Source organism: Etheostoma cragini, chromosome 9, assembly GCF_013103735.1.
Source record: "Etheostoma cragini isolate CJK2018 chromosome 9, CSU_Ecrag_1.0, whole genome shotgun sequence".
Taxonomy (NCBI): domain Eukaryota; kingdom Metazoa; phylum Chordata; class Actinopteri; order Perciformes; family Percidae; genus Etheostoma; species Etheostoma cragini.
Window position 1 is genome coordinate 12,471,439 of NC_048415.1, and position 25,061 is coordinate 12,496,499.

Consider the following 25,061-nt stretch of genomic DNA (forward strand, 5'->3'; position numbering starts at 1 on the left):
CTACATGTCTACTCGCTAACAGCCAACAATTCATTTCGTAGTTGAATTACATCACAAAGTAAAATGTTGATACAGCTTATCTACAAATTGCAACCCTGGTAACAGCATTGATTCTGCCCTGGATTTTAAGGGAGACAACAAAACAACGCAGGGAGAAAGTAGTGTCGAGACGGTTTATATTTTAGGGAGGACACCGTTGCAACGGCGTGCTATGGTTGAAACCCTGTCCCAGTGATAACGACAACCACTTTGAGTGCTCATTAACTCAGATGTGGGTTTATATTGGAACATGAAGACTTTTATTGCAAATAATAGGGATTCGATAAAAGGGACTTGTTAATACTATTATTAAAAAAAGAATCAACATCCAGTACATTTCATATGTATGAACACTAGCATGGTTTTGACTGCTTAGACAAGCAGCCAACATAACTTCAGGCCATCACCAAAGTGCCACAATAATCATTATGTCTCTGAATAGCAGTTGTTTTAGTTTATCAGCAAAAGTTGATTCAAATAAATCACAAACAAACATAGCTGGCTGGTCCATAGGTGGTATGCATTTTTAGACCAGGTTTAAGAACCAAATGTTTTTTTGGAAAAAACAGGTTCTTCATAAAAAGTATGAATATCTGTAAAATGGCCACCTCAAAAACACAGGTTAACTTTGACATGCAGCACAACCATACTCTCTGCACATTGTCAAACACGCAAGTGTGTGAAAACTATGACTACACACTGGCTCTAAAGATCAAAAGGTATCCTATTTTCTCCAAATATACACACATTGATTCTGTTCTATAATACTGTTATATTGGTTCACACCCTCTCTGTTTCAAAAAGTAGGTAATTTAATTGCAAACATTGTTCTTTTTTAATGTACTCGTCCGACAAAAAATCAACATCAGTTATGGCATCTAAATCAACCCGACAACATTATAAACTATGCCATACTGTGCCTCATTCAAATAAATGTCACATATCCAGTTTTACATGTTTCAAATGTAATTTTTATACATTGTTTTCATAAAGGAAGAGAATAAATATAGTTCTGACCCATTTTCATTATACCTTAACATTTAAACAAGATCATATGGTGCAGTATTTTCATAATTTGTAAAACAAGCTGATTACAATTTCAGTACAAACAATAAAATAAAAAAAATGTTTAGCAGACCTTTAAAACAAATCACCACGAAACAGAAAAAGTAATAAGAGTGTTTGTGCTTTAAGTCTTTTAACTGTGATGGCTATTTCTCTATAGGTTTGCTGTTACAAGTTCAGCTGAAAATACTGCGTGAACTGTTAGTCCCTCGATCGCAAGGCAAAAAATAACAAACTCCAAATCCAAACAAGACCTGCAAACATGTCAACCTGTACGACAAATACTGCATTTCTATCAGATGCAACTGGCTTATTTGAAAATACCTGCATGAGAAGTTGAGAAGTTTAGTTTGCACTGAATATAATGCCGAATTAGGAAGATAAGTCAGCTACTGGTTTATGAACATTCACTAAGGAGTAATGTGTCAAACAAATGAGTTGTATCTTAATGAGAGTTTCTGGAAGTGTCCTTCTAAAGGAGGTTCATTTAATGTCTATGGTACTATTAAGGCATTACAGTACAGTATCTCTGTTTACACCATGAATTGAAGATACTTGAGGATGAATATGCCATGACTGTCTTGTTAAAAGTAAAAGCTTACGATTACATTGTTTTTGAGCCTTGATATGGTTGATTTCAGTGAACTAAAAAGCCACATCTTCTTCTATTAAACGACCTCATGGTTTAATTGATTCTCTGCTGGACATTCACTGGCCCTGTGGACACTGATCAGCTGTTTGAATAAAATGGACTCTTATCTTGGAGGAGCTGTTAGCACCTTAGGCCATGTTTGTAGTGATGAGGATGTTCATAAGCTTTAGTTTGTGTTCTGTTTCTCATAATTAGCATGAGAAGGAGTCATATTGAGGCAGAGCCGGTTTCTCTGTTGTACTTTTTTTTGGATGATGATGTATATTGGTGTATTCGCCAGAAATCTTAGGATACATGACCTTTGGCTCTCTGGATGTTCTTTATCTGTAAATTGTTGCAAAAATGTAGATATATTTACTGTAGAAGACACGGTAATATATTTATATCTATTATTTTTTGTTAATGATCTGTAACGAAAAACAGAGGAATAAAATACCTTGCTGAAGAATGTTGCTTTTCCAGAGAAATGTTGAAGCCAGAAATGTCAAGCAACTTACAGTGTGCAGCTGTGGGTTTTCAGCCAGTCGATGATCAGTAGGTACACAACGCTCTGCTCAGACGCCCACTGGAGGTGGCATGTTTCAAAGAACTGCATCTTTAGAAGAAAAGCTCACAACAGTTGAAATTGGGCTCTGATTTTTCTTCTCAACTGCAACAACTGGTTGTGACATTCACATTCTGTATGCAGATTCAAAAAAGTATGGAGTATATACTGTAGTGTTTAAATTGTCAAAAAAATGTAAACATAGGGCAGCGATGTTCCTCCCTTCATACTGTACAAAGTCATGAACTGTGTTAATGTTCTTGGTGGAATGAGAAAAGCTGGTCCCACTTTAAAACAAAAGCCTACACTATGTTAAAATATCAAGATACAATACAGTATACTTTGCTACTTTGACGGCTGCCTGATCAAATCTGTCAGGCATAGTAACTGAAGGACCCATTTCAGAATACAACAAAGCACACCTTTAACACTGTCCATCCATCTATTGAGTCATCATGACAATACATGTCCTGAAAAAGCCCCGCCTTTTTTGATCTTTTGATTTTTTTTGTCTGTATTTTTTTCTGTATTTTTGCGCACACTCAATCAGAATTTGTATTGTTAGGAATTGAAATGTCTTTCCTTTGTTCAACAACCCATAATACATTCAATACAACATTGGTATGGTAATTATGTGTACTGAGAGACTTGGCACAATGGCTTAGCCATTCCAGTCATGGCCAATTTAGCCATGTAAAAAAATGGCCATTTTGCGCCATCGCCTCAAAGAGAAGAAGAAGAGGCATGAAAGTAACTCATTTGGGATGTTTAGGTTCTTGATATGATTGGAGGTAGGGTGGGGGGGAGCAAGAAGGTGGTCAATCAATCGGAAAAGAGAAAATAATACTAATGATAATAATAATAATAATAATAATAATAAAAAACATCATAGTATTTACATGACAGAGATTTCCCCAAAAAGAAAAGAAAAAAAAGAAAAGAAAATTTCCTCACACAAAGTAACTCTGATTATTTTCCCCATCACGGCTTTTCAACAAACTGTACCACATTGGATTCCAGCCTTTAGCAATGTCAAAAATGATTCATAAATGCTCTCGACAGTCATTGTGTCTGGCTTGGCCTCTGCTAGTACACGCTGATGAAGGAGGAGAGAGCCAGGACCAGGTATCGGCAGGCCAGCGGGACGTGCGCACTTCCTGTGCTCCCATAGGGTGCAGTGTTGGGTGCTGTGGGCACAAAACAAGAGAAGCTCTGATTATTTGTGATTGCACTCTTACCATTTGTAAACCCACAGTCAGCCTGTTATGGTGTTTTCAAGTGAGACTGTACAAACTGCAATTACTATAGTTTGGAGTTGGTTTCTCCATTTCTAAGAGAAACCTATACCTCACAACAATGGTGACAATGTATAGTCTAAACAGTGGTGGAAGATGTTCTCAGATCCTGTGCTTATTTTAAAGTACCAACACCTTAATGGCATTATGAGATTGTTGATACGGATGTACCAAAGCGTATACAGTGAACCCTCGCTCTATTGCGGTTCACCTTTCACGGTCTCACTGCTTCACAGATTTTTGCCCAGAAGAAAAAAGAGCGACAACAACTACTACCGATAAATATGTTCTTCTCTCAAAAAAACACACCTGCACCCCGGCTTTAGAAGAAAAAACCCGCTACAGAGCGGAGTCAGGATGCAGCGGCTCAGTCAGAAGAGCAGTGAAATACACGGGAGTCACTAGTTTTCCTACTGTACTTTGGATTTTTCATTTTCTCCAGTTCTAATCCAATGACTCTGGTCGCGGTGGGGCGGGGGGCGGTGCTGATCTCCGACATTTGAAGCTTTCAGTTCGTATCGATGATTAATATTATTATTTTACAGTACAGTAGTTATTTGTAAAAAAAAAACGTTTTTACAGTACTTTTATTTGTTAAACAATTGCTTGGGCCTGTGAAAAGGTTTTGTTCTTTGGTTTCAATGTATTATGGAGTATTTCATCGTATAATAATTGTAAAAAAATGAAGGTTACTAGTTCACGGATTTCCCCTATCACGGGTTCTTCTTAGAACGTAACGCCCGTGATAAACGAGGGTTCACTGTACAGAAAACTAATGTTGTAGCTGGTTGACGTGAAGTATGTTGTAACTACTTTATATACAGTTAGGTAGTTAAGTCCAGTGGTCCAGGCCCCTCCAAATGGTCACAGGATACAAATGAAGGGTCATGAGATGATTAATCAAGTCATGTTTAGCGTAACTAAAACAAGTGTTCCTACACAGACAGAAAAATAATGATCAAAATGAATAAAAAAATGAGTGAGAATCAATAACTATGGATAAAACTTTGTATACCATTATATAAACATGATGTGTGGTACTGGGGTAGGAAAGCAAAGAAACAAATACAATTCTGCAACATAAATTGTGTTCAATGGGATCATTCTTTGGAATATTCTCTAATCTTTGCTTTTTTTGTAAAATATAGAAGAGTTTTGCATAGATTTAACCTGACCAGAGGTCTAATGAGGTTGAAAACACCTGTGTGGGTGTGCAGGCGCTAAAGCAGCATTAAATAAAAAACTAAAGTAAGTTCCTCAAATTAAATTGTACAAAGTGCAGTGCTCAATTAAATGTGGAATGTCTTTGTTGCTTTAGATTCTAACATATTCTAAAACCCTTTTCTTCCATCTCATATTTTTCCAGTGGGTTGTCAAATGACTTTCCCTCTTCTATATTGGTACAAAAAAAGCCATCAGTGGAGAAAGGAGAATAAATAAGGGCGACACAAGGTCTTCTTCTTCACATTCTTATCGAAGGCTTTGTTTTGTGCTGTTTGTGTTTCTCTGACCAGCAGACAGCGAGCCACAGTAATATGAACAGGTCTCTCTGGAGAGCTGCGTCAGGAGGACAGAGAGGGAGAGGGCAGTCTTTCATTTGGAGTGGCTACTCTGCCTCCTCGACACAGACACACTCTTTTAGTTTGTAGCTCAATAAAGTACACCTTACAGGTTACAAAACATACCCTCCCTTAGCACACACATACACTTACATCATGGTCACTCACTCACTAACACACACATGCACACGCACGCGCGCACGCACGCACGCACGCACGCACACACACTCACACACACACACACACACAGCGTGGCAGTGCAAGCAGGCTCTGCTCTACCAAGGGAAATCATGTGGCGTACAGCCCATATCAGCAGGGTGCCTCTATTTACACGGCAATTGTAATTAGCTCACAATGTAACAACTCCTCTGATGTGGACCTCACGTTGCACAAACACACTGAGCAACAAAAAAAACAACACATACTGTATACACGCAGATGCAGTCATGAACATACAGTATAAAGACAAGCCGGTTGCTTTTCTTAGTGTATTTATAAAGTAAGAGTTACATACACAAGGGGATTGTTATCCCACTGTGCAGTTATTTTTGTGGCCAAGGTATTTATTCAATAACAACCCTGCACTGGTTGTCATTAGATTGGCATATAGCTGTTGGTGTGTTAAAATGAATACAATGATGCAGGGATTGATCTTTTTTCCCCAACATAATAGCTTGTGGGAAACAATTTTCACAGGAGATGGTAGGGACGAGGAAAAAAAAAGACATATCCTATTATCACCTGACATGGCACTGCTTTTACCTGATATTTCCAAGCATTATTTGTCGGCACTGAAGTTGTTTACCTATTAGAGTGAAAACTATAGCTCCGCTGACAGAGGGGAAAGGGAGAAAAAAATGAAAAGTGGTGGATAGAGGAACACAAATAGGTGCAAATTTGGATGATGTGTGTTAGATGCATGGCTGGCATGTGTGAACTGTAGTCCCTGTTCTTTCTCCTTGTCTCTGCTTCCTATCTTTGTCTCCCCTTTCTACCTCATTCTCTCTTTGTAATCCTCCTCTCTCTCTCTCTCTTTGTCTCTCACTCTCTCTCTCCCTATCCAAATTACAGGATAATGACACAGTTTTCCTGGGCTGTGAGAACGAGCTGAGAAATGGTTACCATAGCAACAGCTCATGTCCTGCTCAGCCGGCCCACTGTTGCTGGAGCCTGAGTGCACTGCATTGTACTTACCACGCTAGCAAAATCATTTGGGTTGTGTGTGTGCACGGTGGGTGGGGAATAAGCAGATGTCACTATTTCCCTTCTTCAGTTTCTCCTCTAATCAGTGTCAGTGTAGTTCTTGGCTCAGTAAATGCTGCAGTAATCGCATTAATATCTTGTATACTGCTGCTTTTCATGCAGCAGTTCAGGGAGCTTTAGAAGGTAATTATTGGATCTCGTCATGACTTGTGTTGACTGGACTGGAGAGCATAACAATAAACCCCTCAGTACTTCAGGAAGGGAAGTGTTAAGTGAAGTTTAGTGAACTAGTCTGTGTTTTGGGTCCCTGCCTTCTCACAGTGTTGGATTTTGGTCTTGTTTAATATCTGTCTGTGTCATTGTGGGGGCCTCTATTGTTTTGACTGTGTGGGTTGTAACTTGCCATTTTAATTAACTTCCCAACCAGGAACTGCCTGCAACACAATTACTCTGCTTATTAACATGAAGGGAATAGAAAGACAGAAAGGGGGCGCAAAAAAAAAGACAGATACGAGGGAGAAGAAGGGGAAATCAAAAGAAGAGAGAGCTGGGAAAGAAGACAGGGATTGAAAGGAGTGTGAGAGCAAGGCAGCAGCAGCAGCGGACAGGAGAGAACGAAAGGGGGGCTTCATTGTTGCTCATCAGCAATGAGCTACAATGAAGTAACACCATCCCAGACAATACATCATAGAGAAACCAACAGTGTCAAGATGCACAAACGCCGGGAAGACAAGCAGCGCTCCAAAGGGAGAAGAGTGTAGGAGATAAGTGGAGATGAAAGCGATACGCTTCAATTACTGTTTGCAACCGAATTGAAATGAAAAACTAAAGCCTCCCCAGCTCTAGCCAGAGCCATATGAAAATAACAATCCCTGCTTCTCTCCTCTGATTCTGGACTGAAGCCATCAGCTTTAAATAGTGTGCAGGGAGTATTATCCACTCTCACTCTCACTCTCTCCCTTCCCACCCAAATCTCCATCGACAGCAGTTTTGTCACCCACATATCATATGCACAACAAATGCTAAGGCCCTGAACCTCAGTCACTGTTGACACAGATAATGAATCATACTGAAATATGCAACAGTGACACTCAATGCGGGGTTTGTTTTGAGTACCATCTTGAGTGTTATGCACTGCACTGTAATTCACTGGAACATCATCATTCATGAAGTAATAGCGTGAGCTCCCTTCCCTTCCTCTTGTCAGCCCTTCAACCATTACACATGCTGGATTTGGAAGGTTTGAGCTCCATTCAGAAATTGTCAGTCTTGCGTTAAGTTTTATACGTACACCTGAAAATGCAAGAAGCGAGGAGAATAAAACTGAATATGCCATGTTTTTGCGTTGGATTAAGTCTCCAATTCATTCATTCGTCGTTTAGCGCATCCCTTGAGTCTTTGGTCGTTTTCTCGAAGCAGGCTGTCACGAGTGGTGCACGGACCGCAGCCAGCCAGGCAGCATCCCAATCCCCCCGGGGACACAGCTTCAGAGATGGGCTCTTCTGAGCAAGGGGTGGGGGTGGTGGTGGTGGTGGTTTGGGGGTGGGGTTCAGTGTCCTTGACCATCAATCAGTGGCTTCTGGTCCTCTCCCCCACAGCACCCCTGAGAGAGCCCACATGAGACACTCCTGAGCCAAAACTGATCCTGTACACACCATGCTGTAAATCGGGCTAAATCCCTCTACATGCAAGGTTCACAGCCACCACCAAGGCTATCTTTAACACATAACAGCACAAAGTAAAAGCAGTCTTTTTTTCCCTGGGGGAAACTGCACTGGTGTTTGGTAAATAGTATAAATGGAATATCACGCAACTCTCATCACATTTGATGAGGGGATGTAGCACTTTCAAAGAGTGTGCTGCACTCCATCGTTTTTTAAATGCTCACACAACGAGAGTGTGCAAGTTCTTTACGGAAGGTGTCAAAGACATTTTCCATGCTTTACCTCACTACAAACCACTGACAGTGAAATACGCTTGTCCCCTCAGCCACTCATCTTGTGCCCTCTTGCCTGTAGCAGACTGCCATATTGAGTTGCTGCACAATTGACTCGCCGACCCATCAGTTCATTCATCCATTGCTCTCTCTATTCCTCCTGTTCTTGTACAGGCCAAATGTTCATCATGACCAGATACAGTATGATGTTCAAAACTCATCACCTTCGTCTCCTGCTATGATCATCACACACTGCTGCTCCACAGAGCCCTCTTTCCCACGGACCTTGGAGCTCATTAGCTCCACCAATCATTTGCATTAGCGCTAGTAATGAAAAGCCTCCATTAATAAGGTGGCCTTCAGAGATCATTTACCCTCCTCCGCCTCCCAGTACTGCCATATCCTCAGCCCATCCCTCCACTGCCATCCTTCTTTCCTCCACCTCTTGGTACCTGCTGGTTATCAACACCCAGCAGAATGTTTTTAGGGCTGGAGCCCAGCCTCTAAATGCTCCTCATAGCATCACTATCTAACTGGAGAGTGAATGAGTAAGAGAGACGGGTCACCTGATAGCTTACTGAGTGAGCTGGGAGCTCTCGATTGCAGGCAGGCTTTGGCCTTCAGCTTGACTTAATCAACGTCTCTGTGGGGTATCTGGACACATAAGAGAGCCCTCAGCACAGTGTGAGCTGGAGGAAAGAATCCTGACGGAAAAGACATTTACAGTGTCCTCCACACGGATACTGTTCCTTTTCATTATTGATCGACTTCTCACTTTTACAGTCCCTCTTTCCTCCTCATTTTTAGACAGAAAGTGTACTATTATTTGAACTGAATACTAAAGTTATGAGTCTGGCATCCAGAATTCAGAGTGACCTACACGTATGTTTATTGCACCTATCAATTCAAGGACATGCTGTATGCAGGAAATCAACGAGCTTGCAAATGATGTACTTTATATGCACACCTAATGGATAAATCTCAATTTTTCAAATGTTTTATGAATTTCCCTTGTAGGTTTGTTTTTTACTCTTTTCTAAATGTAGAGGGTAAATCCACATCAGCACATTCTGGGAATAAACAAAAAAAAAGCAATACAGAGTGGATTGATTTAGCGTGCGTTTTTAATCACAGCATTTCCAAAAGCATAATTACTCCATGACTTTGGCTGCTCCCGCTAAATCTGTTTAATGTTAGAGGCTTAATAAAATGCACAGGGACACAAACAAATGGAGTCAACATCAAGCAAATTCATGCAGTCCTAGTTTTCCTTTCTCTCTCTCTTGCTCTTCCTGTCTCTATAATAATCTCCGTCTCATATTTGGGTCTCTTACTCCCACTATCTCTAATAACTCCCAATGCCCCCGTCTCTTCCTCACTTTTTAATGCTTATCAGGGTTTTATTTCTGTGCAGGTCCTGCTGCAGGCCCAAGGATTTTGCTGAGTCAGCCGTTGCTTAGCTACTGCGCCCCTCTCATGACAGCGACAGTCTGGCCAGTTATGAGAAATGTCTGACGACAAACCTAGACTACTTGCATCTCCATGAGCTGCTTCATCAATACAGCCCGATAGCATCTGATCTCCAACCGGGAGGCAACACTCTTCCTGCCCTCTGAGTTTCGCTCGGCTATTTCGCCCATAGCTCCCTAAAATAGTAATTCCCTGCTGTTATGTATGTAGGATTATGATAAGACAGCTCTCTTTTATCAATTTCCATTATGGTGCTGATAACACAGCAGGCCTGAATGTTGAGGGTTAAGTGCATTTTCCTCTTGATGGATATAAGATAACTTTATCACTGCTGACTGCCTGGTTATCACAGTTCACCTGGGGCTTGTTGAACCTGACTGGAATTTGCTCACGCTGAGCGTCTTTGTACAAATAGACAAGCTGCAGCCAGAATTTGCTCAGATGGTCATACTGTACACATAATAATCCATATTTTTGTTCTTATTTACTTACCCTGAGCTGTTAATGGATTTCTCTCAGATCAATTCAGTGGTTTACAGAAATTGTTAGACCAAAAAGGGCCAGATCAATTGCCAAGTGATTAGCATGCGCAGTGGATTATTTCTAGCTGAGGTGCTGTATAAGACTAAGGCTGCGTGGGGGAGAGGCACAATTCAATGGAGGCACACACCATATGTTTACGTTAATTATTACTAGCTCAAAGTCTGCTTTAGATAGTGTACGCCCATAGGCTGTATGAGTGTCACACATGAAATATTTCTTTATTACGCCAAGACAGAACCTGAGGCAGGGAATGCACTCCAGTCTCTACTCCCCACCTTGTTGCTGACTGCCTGCGGGAGGCTCAGATAAAAGCTATAGAGTCCTGAAGTTAGCACCATTGATTCAGCGGGGTATTTCATACAGCAGTTCAGGCACGGGAACACATGCACAATACCGAACTGGTCTATATGTGTGAATACCTTCCTTTCTGATTCACACACTTTGAATCTGTGAAGTAATTAATTTTTTTAAGGTATCAGAACTAAGTATAAGCATTTCTAACTTTCCAGCATCTCGTGCTACAATGTATGCTGCATCTTCATGGACAATAAAAAACAAAACCCCAAATGGTGTGCTAATGCTATTTAAATTACTCTTTTTAAGGTAGCTTTGGGACGTTGCAGTCTGGAAAGAACTCAAACCCTTTTTATACTGAAACTTGAATACTAATTGTGGTGCTGTTAATTAATTCATAATATCCTCCGTCTGCTGTCCTGGAGATGGGCTGCATTAAAAAATCCTAAAAATTAATGACAGATGCCTTTAATCTGAAGATCGTATTTCATCCGACATTTCTGTGGGATCACTGCAGACGGGAGGACTGAAACATGAAGGGCCGTCTTACTGAAGTTCTGATTTACGTTACGATGGGTAGGCCTCTTTTATACAGTTCTACAAATAACACAGACGATGACAAAATCAGAGATGGGGACTCGAGTTTGAGACTTGGACACATGCAGTGACTTGCTTGAGATTCGTTCTCAAAAGACTCGAGATGCGGGAAAAACGTCTAATGAGCATCATTAGACGATCAGCAGAATCATATTCTCCTCCCAGCGTAACATCTAACCTACATAAATAGGTAGTACATAACATATCTACTGCGCACGGCTACACGTGAGAGAGGACAACCAACATGTTGACTGCACCAGCAGCTGCTGTGAAGTCCATCAGAAGCTTTGACTTAAATCTTTAGACAACAAGGCCCAAACAAAAGAATCGCTGGATGCAAATAAATAGTAGAAAGGAGTTTGGCTCAACCACACCTCATTTAATCAGAAGCCTGAAAATGCACCCTGTTAGGTTAGCAAACATGTTAAGCTCAGCATTGGCTATAACGTTAGTTTGATTCCCAGCTTTAGCTACGACCTACGGAGGTAAACTCCTAATGTCGTTTGCGAGACTTTAAGAAATATTTTCCTGAAATCCTAAATACCTCAATATTTTGTCGGTATTGTATATTAATATTACAAGGCAAAACAGTTATTAACTTGAAGGTGAAGTTTTTTTGTCATATTGCAATAGTTGGTTTACACCGATTATATACCAAACAACTAAAAAAAGCTGATACTATATGATATAGGAGTCATAATAACACGTCATGCTTTGATTTACTTATAAATAGCTATACAGTGTTCTGAGTTGTCTGGATGGAACAAAGAAGGTGATACAACACTCATTATAAGCACAAAAGACTTGATTTGGACTTTGGCTCAGAGACTTTTGAGCATCTCGACATTTTAATAATGTAAATGGATGGTGGAATTGATTTTAACCTAGTTCAATCAATAACAATGTATTATATTATACATAGAAAGTATATATACATATGTAAAATAGCTTTTAGACAAAACTCAGCCCAAACATGACACTGTTTTTTTTCAAAGGCTAGGCCAAAGAGGTGGGAGTCACTGGTTTAATCTTGCAATATAATGCATTATATTTCATAAGCTTATTTATTTATTTTTTTAAATTTAAAATATCCGAAACAAATCTTAGAAATGTTGTGGAGTACAAAGTCCAGTATGTCCCGTCAAATTGGACTGATGTAACTTTCCACCACTGGGCTGAGGCAATACCTCTCTACGCAAGTGTGGCTAAGCTCAACTTCTCGGGTCTGGCTGCTTTTTAAATGCTTCCAAAAATCAAAACAGTTTAAGGATAGACAAGTCAAGGTGGTTTGATGCATCACAAAATGCTGCCAAATAAAAAACATTGGGTACATTTGAAAATTAAGTGTGACACACTCAATTTGAGTGTGTTCCAGGCATTAGGCCACTGTTTGGAAGTGCTGAGTTATGTGCACTCTGTACAATGTCAATGAACGTATGGATGTTAGGGTAAGGCAGACAATATCACCTCACACTGAAATGTGTCAGATCCTAAAAAAAGCCCTTAACTCTTATCCGCGACTCCACATCACCCCCACTCGAAATTCACTTTAGCCTTCCCTTTGTAGGCTTATCCTCCCTGCCACACTGACACTATCAATATGCAACTTTCATGGTTGCATAAATACCAGAACTGATGATGGTGACACATGCTTTTTCCCTTTGATGTGAGACTGCGGTTAGTGACTGCAGCTCCCAAGTCTGTGAGTACCACTCTCTCTGCCTTTGTGTTTCTGCTTTTTACATGAGGTCAAACATTATTGACTGGAATAACTGAGGGGAATAAGTCTGCGTTTACCGACAAATTGGACCGGTGGATTGACCCCTGGTTCAACTCAGCTGGGTACCCGGAGCAGCAAATATCAATACGTCTGGTAAAACACACACTACTCCTTTTGAAACCGAAAACAGAGCAGATGGATTCACATTTACATACAGTTTTGTTCATCAGGTTGACTCATTGCTCTTGTGACAGTGAACGTCAGTAGGGGAAATGTCAGCTCAATTATAATGCATTCATACCATTAAAGGCAATTATGGCAAAATGTAAAGGGTCACAGAGTATCCATAAAAAAGGAGCTAATGCCATCTGTCTGGAAAATAATGATCAAAGTTCCACCAGCAATTTATTTGTAAGAAACATAATGCAATCACTCTGCTCCTCTATCATTGCTAATGTGTCCTGTATAATGTATGTGAAAAAAGTGAACCACAATTAATTGAATCTGCACTTTTTCATCAAGACTACTTTTATTATTAAAAAAAATTCTGATTAAGAATGTAATTGTATCTAAGCAACACGAATAGCATTCTGGAAAAAAAGCTAGAAATATGATGTCAACACACAATCAGTTTAAAAGAAACACTTTCCTAGATTTAATTGCAGACTTGCAGTGAGTGTTTCAGCACAGATTGTGCAAGGTAACAAATAACCATTAATTTGAACATGTTCTCCATGCATGATTCATGGCAACTGTCTCGTTTCAGTCCAACAGTGTTCAGCTACATGTGCATTGAAATAGAATGATTTTTCACCTTGAAAACAACATTAGTCAATCTGAAGGGTGACTTCAGGTGTAAGAATGTCTTCAGGTGTAAATTATATACGGCTGGCAATATTTTACATTATTGTTACAGTCAAATGAAACGACCAAATCTAACAATGTAATGGTTTATTTCTCAATCCTTTCCCATCCTGTCTGTGGCACGCAGCCCCAACCCCATTGGTTTCTACTAAAAACGTAAATCTATTATACTGGCTCACTAATATACTTTTTTGATTTGTTTTATTTTAAAAAAAGTTAAAAAATGTCCTCCATGTAAATTTGAGCAAACTTTATTCAAAAAGGAGTAAACATATTTGGTGCTCCTATGAGTATTTATGGCAGCAGCATGGCGTATGTGGGATTGACTAAAATAAAACCTGCAGTGCCCACATTCATTGTAATGAAGGAACATTCTTCCCAGTGTAACGATTTGGCTCATTTATGTGTTTTTAATAGTTTTTGGACAACAATGCAGCAGAGGAAAAAGATAGATTAGGTTTTAGATACAATACTTTAGATGCAACACTTTATGGAGGGATGTTGTTTAATTCATTGACTGAATATATAGTTTATTTTCGGGTTTCTTATCAACCCTTCTTTGTCTGGTTTGGTCGGATTTGAAACAAAGAAGGGGGGGTTTGGTCATCTCAAAACCCATATCAGTTAATGTCAAACAAGCAAAAGACACAAAAAAATCCAATTTAGTGCCAGATATATAGAAGCAAGCATCACTAATATCTCTCCATCCTAGATGGTATTAGGAACAACAAATGTAAAGCAAAATGGTCTAATCTGCACGTCTCCTTTCAAATGTGCTCAGACAAAAGCGCCTGGGATTCTTCAGTGCTAATTAACAGTGTCAATGGTGACAGGAATTTGGCTTGTGAGGGGTTCAGCCCATTGATTGTTTCAAAATTGTTACAGTTATTCAGTAGGAAGGGGGGGACTTGGATTAAAAAAGGTCCGTTTGTCACTTCAGAGGCCAATAGCGCTTTGGTGTATTGGGTCCCGAGATTATTTTGCCAAAGGCATCTCTCAGCGTGTTTATTGACCTTTCTTCATTATTAGTGAATGTAAAAAGAGTGGATCCTTGTCAAATCCTTGAATAATCCATCATCTGCGAGGCCAGGGGAATACTAAAGGGTTAATGGTTTCTTTTTAAGGCCTTCAAGGCTTTACCCTGAAGCACTTGCATTTCAATTCCTCAAGTGCATGAGAAAAACTGAGGAGGGGAGCAGATAACTGAGATAGCATTGAGCTAGGTAGGATGCATAAAAAGTGTTTGTGCGTGTGCATGATCGTGTGCATTAGGACATGAATCATTAACTATCAGCAACAACTCTCAAGCCATCCAACACTAATGCACACCACACACACATGCTACCACCACCAAATGGGTAGATACTCGGCATGTATGTGTGTTGCATGTGTGTGAGCATGTTCTGCACTTTTTATTAGCCTCTAGGTGTGTATCACATATGGTGCAACAACTCCATCTTGCACTGAGAGCCTTTAGTATTAGTGAAGAGCTAGCCACTCTTGAGCAATCCAGAGGACGCCAAATACCTCGGAAATCGAGCTGATAGAACTAACCTTATTTAACGGCCAGACATCCAAGCCATTTCCCCAAAGAGAATGCCATTTCTGAATGTCATGACCTTTTCTAACAGCATTTAAAAACCTCCAAGGTCTTCAAGGTGTGGTTTGTCAATAAAAGGATTTGGAAAAATTGTGAGGAGCGGGAAACAGAGAGAGAGGCGATGCATATGCTCAGCTTTTAATGCGTGGTTTATTGTAGATACTGTCATCTGTTGTTGGGCTGATTGAGAGGTTTTTCCTGAGGCTAATGACAGTGATTGAAGTGGTGTGTGTGTTAGATGCACTTTAGTGCAAGTTCACACAGCTTTAATAGCATAAATACAAGAGAAATGAAAAGAGAGTATAAATGCTTTAGGGGTACCAGTGTGTGTTAGCGTGATTCGGTGTTTGTGTTGGTGTCACTTAGTGGGTGATGGGCAGTGTGGACTGATTTAAGGTTAGGGGGATATTGTAGTGAAGAGCAGCTCTCGCTGTCCTGGCGTCTCAAGATAATTGTCTGCCAGAGTAAAACAACAGTGTTTCTGCACCGAGCACAGAGTTCATCCTGAGAGGGCGGAGGGGCGACACTGAAGACATCAAACTTGACAAAAGAAGTAAGGAAAGAATTTAAGAAAAGAAAGAAGGGAAGGTGTCTGGGGTGTGATTTTTAAAAGACGGTAGACAGAAATCTTTTCTGTGCCATAAGGACAAAGCGTATAGAACCACATAATCAATAGCACAGTGTTTTTGAAGGTGACACAAGTGCAGGAAGTCCACATGACTCTTTTAGAAATCTCTCTATGGACAAAGATAGGAAAGTGAAGAAAATCCTACTTAAGAACAAGACTCCTATCACATTTTGCTTCACTATGATCTTACATACAAAATGACGACAGAATGCAGTGCGAGTTGTGCCGTTAGCAATTTTCCCCAATATTTCCCGAATATTTCCCCAATAATTGCCTGATTTCATTGTGTAATAATGATTGTATAAGCTCAAGACAACCCGGCCTTTCAAGATATGTATGCTGTAAGGCTGTCATGAATGTATACTTTGTTATAGGACTACATATATGTACGAAAGAAAAAAACTAAACAAAAATAGAATCTCACAGAAATATATACAAATCACACAGAGAACAATTAAGTTTGTAACAAGTAACAAGTAAGCAGGACGTTTGGCTTTTGGAAATGGTTTCCCAAGTCTTGGCAATCAGGGTAAACAAAAATAAACTCTGTAACTAACACAAACATAAAACTATTTGGATATTTCCTCAGAAAAGTCACTACACTTTTATCCAAAAGTTACTTGAGCCATTTCCAATACACCTCCTAAAATAATATCCCATTGAGAATCTCCGAATTATTTATAGCATTTACGCTGTTACATTATTATTTTGACTTGTTCAATCCACTCTTAGTCCTATTTAGCATGTATAATTAGTTTATAAGTAGTACAAAAAACGTTGTAACGATTTATAACACGTACAATGTAGTAATAATATGGATCAAATATAATTTTTGCTACAACTAATTTACTGTATGTGTATATTATATACTGTGAAGATGTACAGTACATCTGAAACACTAGACAAACCTCTGTGTCACTAATCTGGTTGCAGAATTAAGAAGGGAAGAAAATGATTCAGCAACAGACTTTTACAATAAACCAGCAGCTTAAACACATCTCTATTTCATTATGTCTGTATCTTTGATTTATACAAGTGAAACCCATTCTAAAGTAATAATTTTAGTGCATGACTGGCAGGCAAGGGTTTAGCAGAGGTTGCTTTTAGAGTCAGTAGATACACTTTAGGCATCTCCCACTGTCAGTGTCAGGCAGTGTTTGTTTAGAATGGGTAAACTAATTACTATGTAATTCCCAACACTTATCACGGAGTGACATATAGGAACCTCGTCCTTCTAAGGTTCAAATACATGGGAAGAAGACATGGGTTGGTAGAAGTCCTGTGTTTTAAGTTTTATCAGAATAGTTGGCAAGCAATACTCAAGCCCCCTGGCACAATCACATACCATACCAGTAATCTGTTGGCAGCCAGCTGTCATAAATGAATATATATGAAACCACACAACAAGCTGCCCAGGCCTGACACCCAAAGTCCTAAATGAAGCTTGTAGGAAATTGTTGGAAATGCGAGCTGGCTGACAGAAACTGCGTAATAAATGCTAAGTGTACACAATAATATCACAGTATTGGGAGGCAGTGTTAATTTCTTCAACTAAATGTTCACAACAAATTGTTCATGTTTATAAGCCGTCCGTGGGAATCATGCATTTATTTCGGCAGTCAACCACAGCGTTGTTTGCTCAAGGCATGGTCTAATGTTATTGGATGTTTTCGCTGTTGATCTTAAGCTAAACCAAGAATGTTGATAGTATTTTAGTGAACATATGAGTGAATACAGTACAATGCATGCAGTGGAGAGCTCAGGTAGCAGCACTAAGTGAGCAGGAACGACAGAGATGTAGTCTGTGTTGCATCAAAGTCTGTGACCTGACAGATTCTGTGACGGTAGAAGGTCAACTATAGGAAATAGTATTAGGATGAACTGTATTTACTATTGACTCAACTGTTTTGCTGCATGTTGACAATGGCACTGTGAGGATTACATACTGGTATAAACAAGTTATAATCTGCTAACCTAACACATGTAACCATGGTAACTGTATACATCAAACATGGTGACAGGTGTAGCCATAGAAATAAAATGGGTGTAGCATAGGAATTCTGAGATGACATAACCAATTTAAAAATTCACAAATAAATGTGACTAAAATTTAACTAACCAGAACAACACTAAAACTAACAATAATCTAATTATTAAAATGTGAATCCTTATAAAAATAGAAAACGAAGATACAGTCCAAAAAAGGAATACTGTTGTGAGGCTTTGTAAGAAATGGCAGGACTATGCCCCTTGAAATTGCAGGTCTTTGAATATGCAGTCCAGCTGACGTCTTAATGAAAGCTACTGCCTTAGCTCCTCATCCCTCATGAGCTGAATACAAAACCCGAGAGTGATGCAGAGATGAGCCGCTTAACAACTGCACGATGCTTGAAGAGTGCATTTACTGTATTTCCGAGGGCAATGGCAACATGTCCAAAGCCTTCTCTCCATTACCACTAAAAGTTTTCTCTTTTTTTGCCTCAAAATTACACCAATTTAACTCTGCTGAAGAGAGCTCTCACCAGAGATGAGAGCGAAGGAAGACCTAAAGCACTGCACAGTGTGAATTCACTGCAATCTACAAGTTGGCCAAAAAGCCATCTTTTCTGATTTACCACAGCCTCTACTGTAAGTGTGTTGCTTTCTTCAATCATCCTCCTTAATGCACTAACCATTAGTCTGTCCAAAAAAAGAATATACCCTAGTGTCTCAATTATAGACCAAGACTGGATCTCTACAGCAGCCTTTCATGGCCATAAAAGGAAATGACTATCCATTTTCTGCTCCAGCTCTCATACAGCAACTGCAGAGTCCTGAGTCTGTTTTCGGGAGCACCAAAACTCATCTTTCCAACTGAATCATCTTATTAATCGCCCTGACTGCTGTGGCGAGAGAGCCAATTAAAGTTGGAAAAAGATTTGAATTGACAAAAAAACACTTTTCTTGTCCCGTTAACAGTGACTTCTCTTCTTATTTTCCACAACTTTAAATTCAGGTGTAAGAATGCAGGTTTTGAGAAACAGTTGTAAATACAAGATCAAAACAGGGGAAGGATGTCACAGACCTGAAAGTGCTACATTGCATAATGTGCTTTGATCTTCTGGGTGCAGCAGTAGATGCAGAATATAAGTGACAGCGACAGGGATAAAAGAACTCCCGGTAACAAGAGCTCAAATACTGTAAGAGGTGGGAATAAACATATAAAAGAACGGAGATTCTTTGGCACAATTTAAAAAGGCTCAGACAGGTCTCAGTTTTAATACCCACCACCAATATTATCCTCACAAATACTGAGAAATATCCATGGAAGATGAGCAGAGAAAAAAGTGAAGTCTGTGTAATAGTTTTTTTGTTCTTCTGAAAGCAGTTATTACGGTTTCTGTGTCCTCCGCTGTGTTTCCTTTTTGTATGCGCGGGACTGACAGCATGACCAGGTTTGCATTTAATGGCCGACACTCCTGAGGAGATGCAAAGTGGGAGAGATAATCAGAGGTAGAGAGGTGAGAGCGGTGCATTTGGGAGCAAATAGAGCTGAAAACAGAGAGGCAGAGAGATATGTGCGGTAAGTAGAATAATGTGCTGATTGAAAGGGGGGCATAGGCAGTACAGGTTTTTTACATCTGAGACTGTCAAAAAGGGGAAAAGCAACCCTGAAAATGAGTCTTTGTGGGGGGGCAGAGAAGAAGAGCGAAAGCTAGCCCATGAAATTCGCATAACAACCTGTTTATGTAGCACAAACTGGAGGGAGGAGAGGTAAGTGGGCTTTTGTGGAAGTCCAACATGTGCTGCAAATGCTGGAATCTGAGAAATGACAGAACATGCTAATAGACATTAAATGTATTACTGCTAAAGCGGCCGGAATCCTCAAACGGACATTATCCCAACACTTCAAAGTGTTTAGCATGAGTACAGACTGTATGGCAATATTTAGGTGCTTCAGCTCATTCTGTAATATGCGTCCTATTCCCTCATTGCCATCTCCACAGCGCTGTATCAGCGATGGAGTATGCTCTAGCTACACTATCTATCTATCTATCTATCTATCTATCTATCTATCTATTTTTCTTTAATGCTGGGAATGTAATCTGTTGAGCCAGACTGACTATCCGTCCCAACTCTGCACCTTATAAGAATATCAATATTGGATGCTTCTGCAAAACCCAAAAAATGTTTAAGAGCAAAGATTTTTTTATTGTCCAATGTCAATGTTTTAAAATTCCTTGCTTTCTCCAACTTCAGTTCACTAGTGCTCAGATTATGCTTTTATTGCTTTTTCCCTTTCCTTTATTGTGTTATATATATATATTTGTTGTGCATTTTATAGGTATACAAAGTTAAAAAGCCAAAGGAGAACCCCAAAGGCCCTTACCATTTCCAACAGACAACACTGTTCACAAACTGCTCAAAGCTCTATTGTATTCCTGCCTTTACCTCAGTGACCAACGTGTGTCACATGTTATAATGCTCGCCTAGCTGCTAGGGTGGCACACCCTCCTAATCTGCGTCTGACTAGGTAGCAGTCCTTACATAGCTACTGCAAATGTATGACTCTCAACAAAGATGGAAGAGAAGAGAGATGCCTCACTTGGTAACTAAAACAGAGAGCTCAACACACAGGGTGTAAAGAGGAGCTGCAGCAATGTGCAGTACAACAAACAAAAAGTTGGTATCTTTTTAAACCATGTAAACCTATTCTAATATAACCTTAAAGCCCAATTATGAACGTGAAAAATTGAGCATAATAAGCCCTTTAAGTACAAGAGTAAGAGTAAGTTCATTTGTAGTTATCAAACTTTGGTTACCCCTATTGACCGGTTATGGTACTGCACTAGAAATACCTGACCTGAACAAGGAAGTAAGCGAGCAATCCACTCATTTGAGCCCTCAGAAGGCATTGCCTATGAGTAGATTTTGTGTTTCTAGTCAAGTCTATTCTATTCTATTCTATTCTATTCTCGAGGGGTGGCAGTAGCTCAGTCCAAAGCGAGTTGGGTTGGAAACTGGAGGGTTGCTGGTTCAAGTCTCCATACAAACCAAAAGTATGGAGTGTAAATTGGTAGCTGGAAAGATGCCAGTTCACCTTCTTGGCACTGCCAGGTGCCCTTGAGCAAAGCACCGTACTCCCCAACCGCTCAGGGCACCCGTCCAGCACTGGCAGCCCAGTCACTCTGACATCTCTCCATTTGCGCATGAATAGGTCCTGAGCATGTGTGTGTGTATTTCAGGCCTGTGTGTAATGATTGCTATCAGGGTGTAAATTGTTATTTCCCCACTGGGGATCAATAAACACTATAAATAAATAAAAAATGTATAAGTTGGATAATTTTAGTAAAATGTATTAAGTCTAATAGTTGAGTCTTAGTCTAATCACTGAGTTGTGGTATTTCTAAATTATATACCAGTAAGATAAATATGATGTTTGTTGGCTAGTCAATTTTCTAGCATCAAATATGTCACCTCGAGGAATGTAAGCATTGGCCACTTAATATTTGGATTTTAATTAGTCTGGATGTCTACACCTTATGACACACAAGAAGGTCAGTTCAATAAGCATACCAACTTCTCTTTCTTGCACTGGTGCTGAATGTTGCCATTAGACTTACATTGAGAGGTGCAAATCATTCAAAATAGATGCAATGCCTTGAGATACTGGTCTGTCATACTTTTTTTGTTTTGCAATTATTGAACAATCAATATTAATTTCTGTTTCCAGGGCTTTTAAAATAAGTTTCCTTTTATGAAGCATATCTTCTTAAGTGTTTCACAATTAATTAACCAAAGCAAATAAGGAGAAAGAGACATCACTTTGTTTAAAAGCACCCTTCCCTTCACAGTTAAACCCTAAATCTGTTTCAGTTTTGGTGCCTCCCACATTTAACTAATCAGTATTAGTACTCAGAATGTTTTTTTTTGGAACTGTAATAAAAAGCCCAGGCACGGCAAAAGAGAACCTAACCCGTAATGACTAATATCAGACATACAACCGGGCACCAATCAGACAAATAGCAAAAATAACACCTCCCTGATTCTTCCTCATTAAAATGAATTACAGAGAGAAAACAGAAGATCATACAGCAATAATAATGTTTGCTTTTATTATATCAAACATAATGGCCTTCATTTCCAGGCATGGATGCTGTTGATGAATTAAATGAACTCTGGAAACTCCAGCACACTTTGATATTTCAGATGAGCATGCTGTTAAGCTCAGGAGCTCTATAAAAGAGGATAATTAGTGGTCTTACTTAGTGCTGGATGTATCCTGTATAATTTGGTGCATTATGAGGAGTTTTGTACATGCAGTCGCTGGAGAATTTCGCTTTTCTATTTACTTTTCATTAGAATATACATGAGAAAAGGAGGAAACACCAGCTTTATTTCCTGAGCACAGCCTGTGTGTCTTTAAACCTGTGTACTGTAACAACAGGTTTTTGACTCAGAAAGCTCACAGGCTTTAGGTTCCACAGGACAAAAACCCATCTCTGTTTACATCGTCCAGGGATATAGGGGTCAATTATGATATATGACATGACATCTGCTTATCAGGCTCTTTCAGAGATGATTGGGGGAGTTAGCGCTCGGGAAAAATGAAGGTCAGCTTATCACCTCAAAACAAACTGTACGGGACAGGAGTCAGGGTAGTGGCGCGGTGGCGAAAGGAGGGGGCAGGACGGGTTTTGCACGGCTCTTGATCTTGCCACCATATCAATGATAAGGCTGGTAGAAACTACACTGCCAAAAAGGATTATCTGTAGGTAGCTCAGTGTGTCTGTCAACAGGCATGCTGGGTACAGAAAGGCAGTTCTGTTTAATGCAAAGAAGTAAAATACGGTAGTTCAGTCCTCTAGGATTTACAGTAGCAGTCTACTCAGATAAGAACCACACGCAAGCTAATCAGTAGGAGATGTTCCATCCTTTTGCATATTTCATAAGTGCAGTGTATTTATAATGTCATTAGCTGGGAGTGAGTCAAAAACCAGAGCATTCAGTAGTCACATTGGTGACTGTATTGTAATTGCTACTTGACGCAACTGAATTTTAGCACGTCTGGCTTGTGCTTCTGGCTTCGGAACAGTCAATATTAGAAAAAAAAACATTGAAAATCTGAAACCTGGTTTGACTGTCTTGAGTGAGACTGCTTATCTGCTAGGCTAAATATGTCTCAAAAGACAACATATGGGATATGAACAAGTTTGGTTTGAAAAGAAATGAGGAACAGATGAAAATAATGAGATGTAACTGGTGATGTGTAATGATTGACTGTTCCTATTCAGCCCATTCAATCACATCCAAGGAATTCAATATTAATCTCTGTATATCCGTGTCCTCCTGCACAATGTCAGGAATAATCCTGATAGAAATTAAGGACATACTGTGGCAGCAAAAATGTATTACTGTATCTTCATCAAAGATACCTTTATTCATTGTTTTTCCTTAAATCACTTCTGTGAATAGTTTACTTTTTCCTGGTTACCGTGTAATTTAGGATGATCCACTACTAATAAACACTCTCACTGTTAATTGTTAGTATTTTCAGCTAAAAAAATTGTAATATATATTGTTTATGCTTTTCTATTTTTTTTGTTGAAAAATGAGCTCTGAGTTCAACATGCAAAAATAATTTGCAGTGAATTACTGATTATGGGAGGTAGATTCTCACTTCACCAGCTCTGACGTTGAAGCTTTCATGTTGAAATATGACTAGAAACAGAACCTTTGTTAAATGTGACACCATGTTGACTATTGTCCCACAAACAAAGTAAAGACGCTGTTTCAAACAAAAAGATATACAGTGAATGTCAAAGTCACTTTTTCTTCATTACAAGCCAATAGCTGATGTCAACCAATAGTCAGGCTCAGAGAGAGGCTGCTTCTTATTCACAATGGAGTGCATCAGTCAAAATGGGTGCAGATCTGAAAACTTTATTTAAAATGTTCCTTCAATCGGTTACTCTTTTATCACTATTAATTCCCACTGAGGGAAAACTTGGAAGAAAATGTGATATCAAGGCCAAAAAGTCCAAAAGTTATTAGTTGTTATATTTAAATGCACAAGCTAAAGATGGATTATGTAGGGCCAAAGTTAGAAAATGTTGCAAAGTTATTTTGAAAAACAGTCAGCTGCAGATTTATTCACCAAAGTAGTGCATTACGTACTTTCAAAGACAGACTAAATGTGCGTATGAGCTTTTCCAGTAAAAGTTAGTCTAATATTTACAAAGTGATTGCCAAGAGAGAATATCAATTTAGAACTTAAGAGAAAAAATGCCAAGTTGTTTATTTATTGATAAGGCCTTGCACAGTGTAATATCAACAAAATGTGCCTTAGGGTCCAACTTGTAGCAACATCAGATAACAAAATAAAGAATTGCAAGTGGAAACCTAACCTTGTTTGAAGTCATCTTCCAAAGAAGACATTATCCCAATTTCAGACATAAATTAGGCAGCTATCCTTTGATTAGAAGCTTTACATGCTCACTAAAATAATTTGATTAACCCAGCTCGCTGAGCCTTGGGGAGCTGAGTGGGTGACTTTTGAGTTTCGGAGGACTTTGGAAGAATACTTAATAAGGTAGACAATCTCTTTGATGTTTTGCTTTGGAACTCGAATAAAGAAACATACCTAACCTAATCTCATTCTAAATCAATCAGAACATGGTATTGCTTAAGTCGTGAGACTTTTAATTTCAAAACATCTATAGACAGAAATGCGGAAGAGAAATGCAGGGCACCATTCTGGATTAAAAGTGAACAATTCTTAAAGGTTGTTCCATCAAGTTCCGTGTTTCATGACCTACTCCATTGTATTACCGAGACACATAAACCTTCAAGGAATCATTAATCTTTTCTTTCAATCGTCTAGTGCAGTGGTCTTCACTACTTTTTTCATGAGAGTCACACTGATAGGACAAAGTCAATAGGAGAGCCACTTTTAGAGCAAAACATATAAAGTTACATCCAGTCATAAATAGCATGTCTGCTTATCAATCTGTCATCCCTAAACGTAATTTTTTCTACATTAGCCCTTCACGTATGTAACCATCCAAGAGCA

General features: G+C 39.3%; 1 protein-coding gene across 3 annotated transcripts in view; it reads right to left on the reverse strand.

The window, feature by feature from the left end:
• Window positions 1-276: 276 nt before the first annotated feature.
• negr1 (neuronal growth regulator 1) overlaps window positions 277-25,061 on the reverse strand; it is a 148,871-nt gene continuing 124,086 nt past the window's right edge. For 2 of the 3 annotated variants that reach the window (XM_034881008.1, XM_034881009.1), the window contains one exon: window positions 277-3,487. In XM_034881008.1, the coding sequence (XP_034736899.1) occupies window positions 3,387-3,487 (101 nt within the window). In that variant the 3' untranslated portion in view covers window positions 277-3,386. The remainder of the gene's footprint in view (window positions 3,488-25,061) is intronic. The other variant, XR_004657845.1, reaches the window with a different exon arrangement.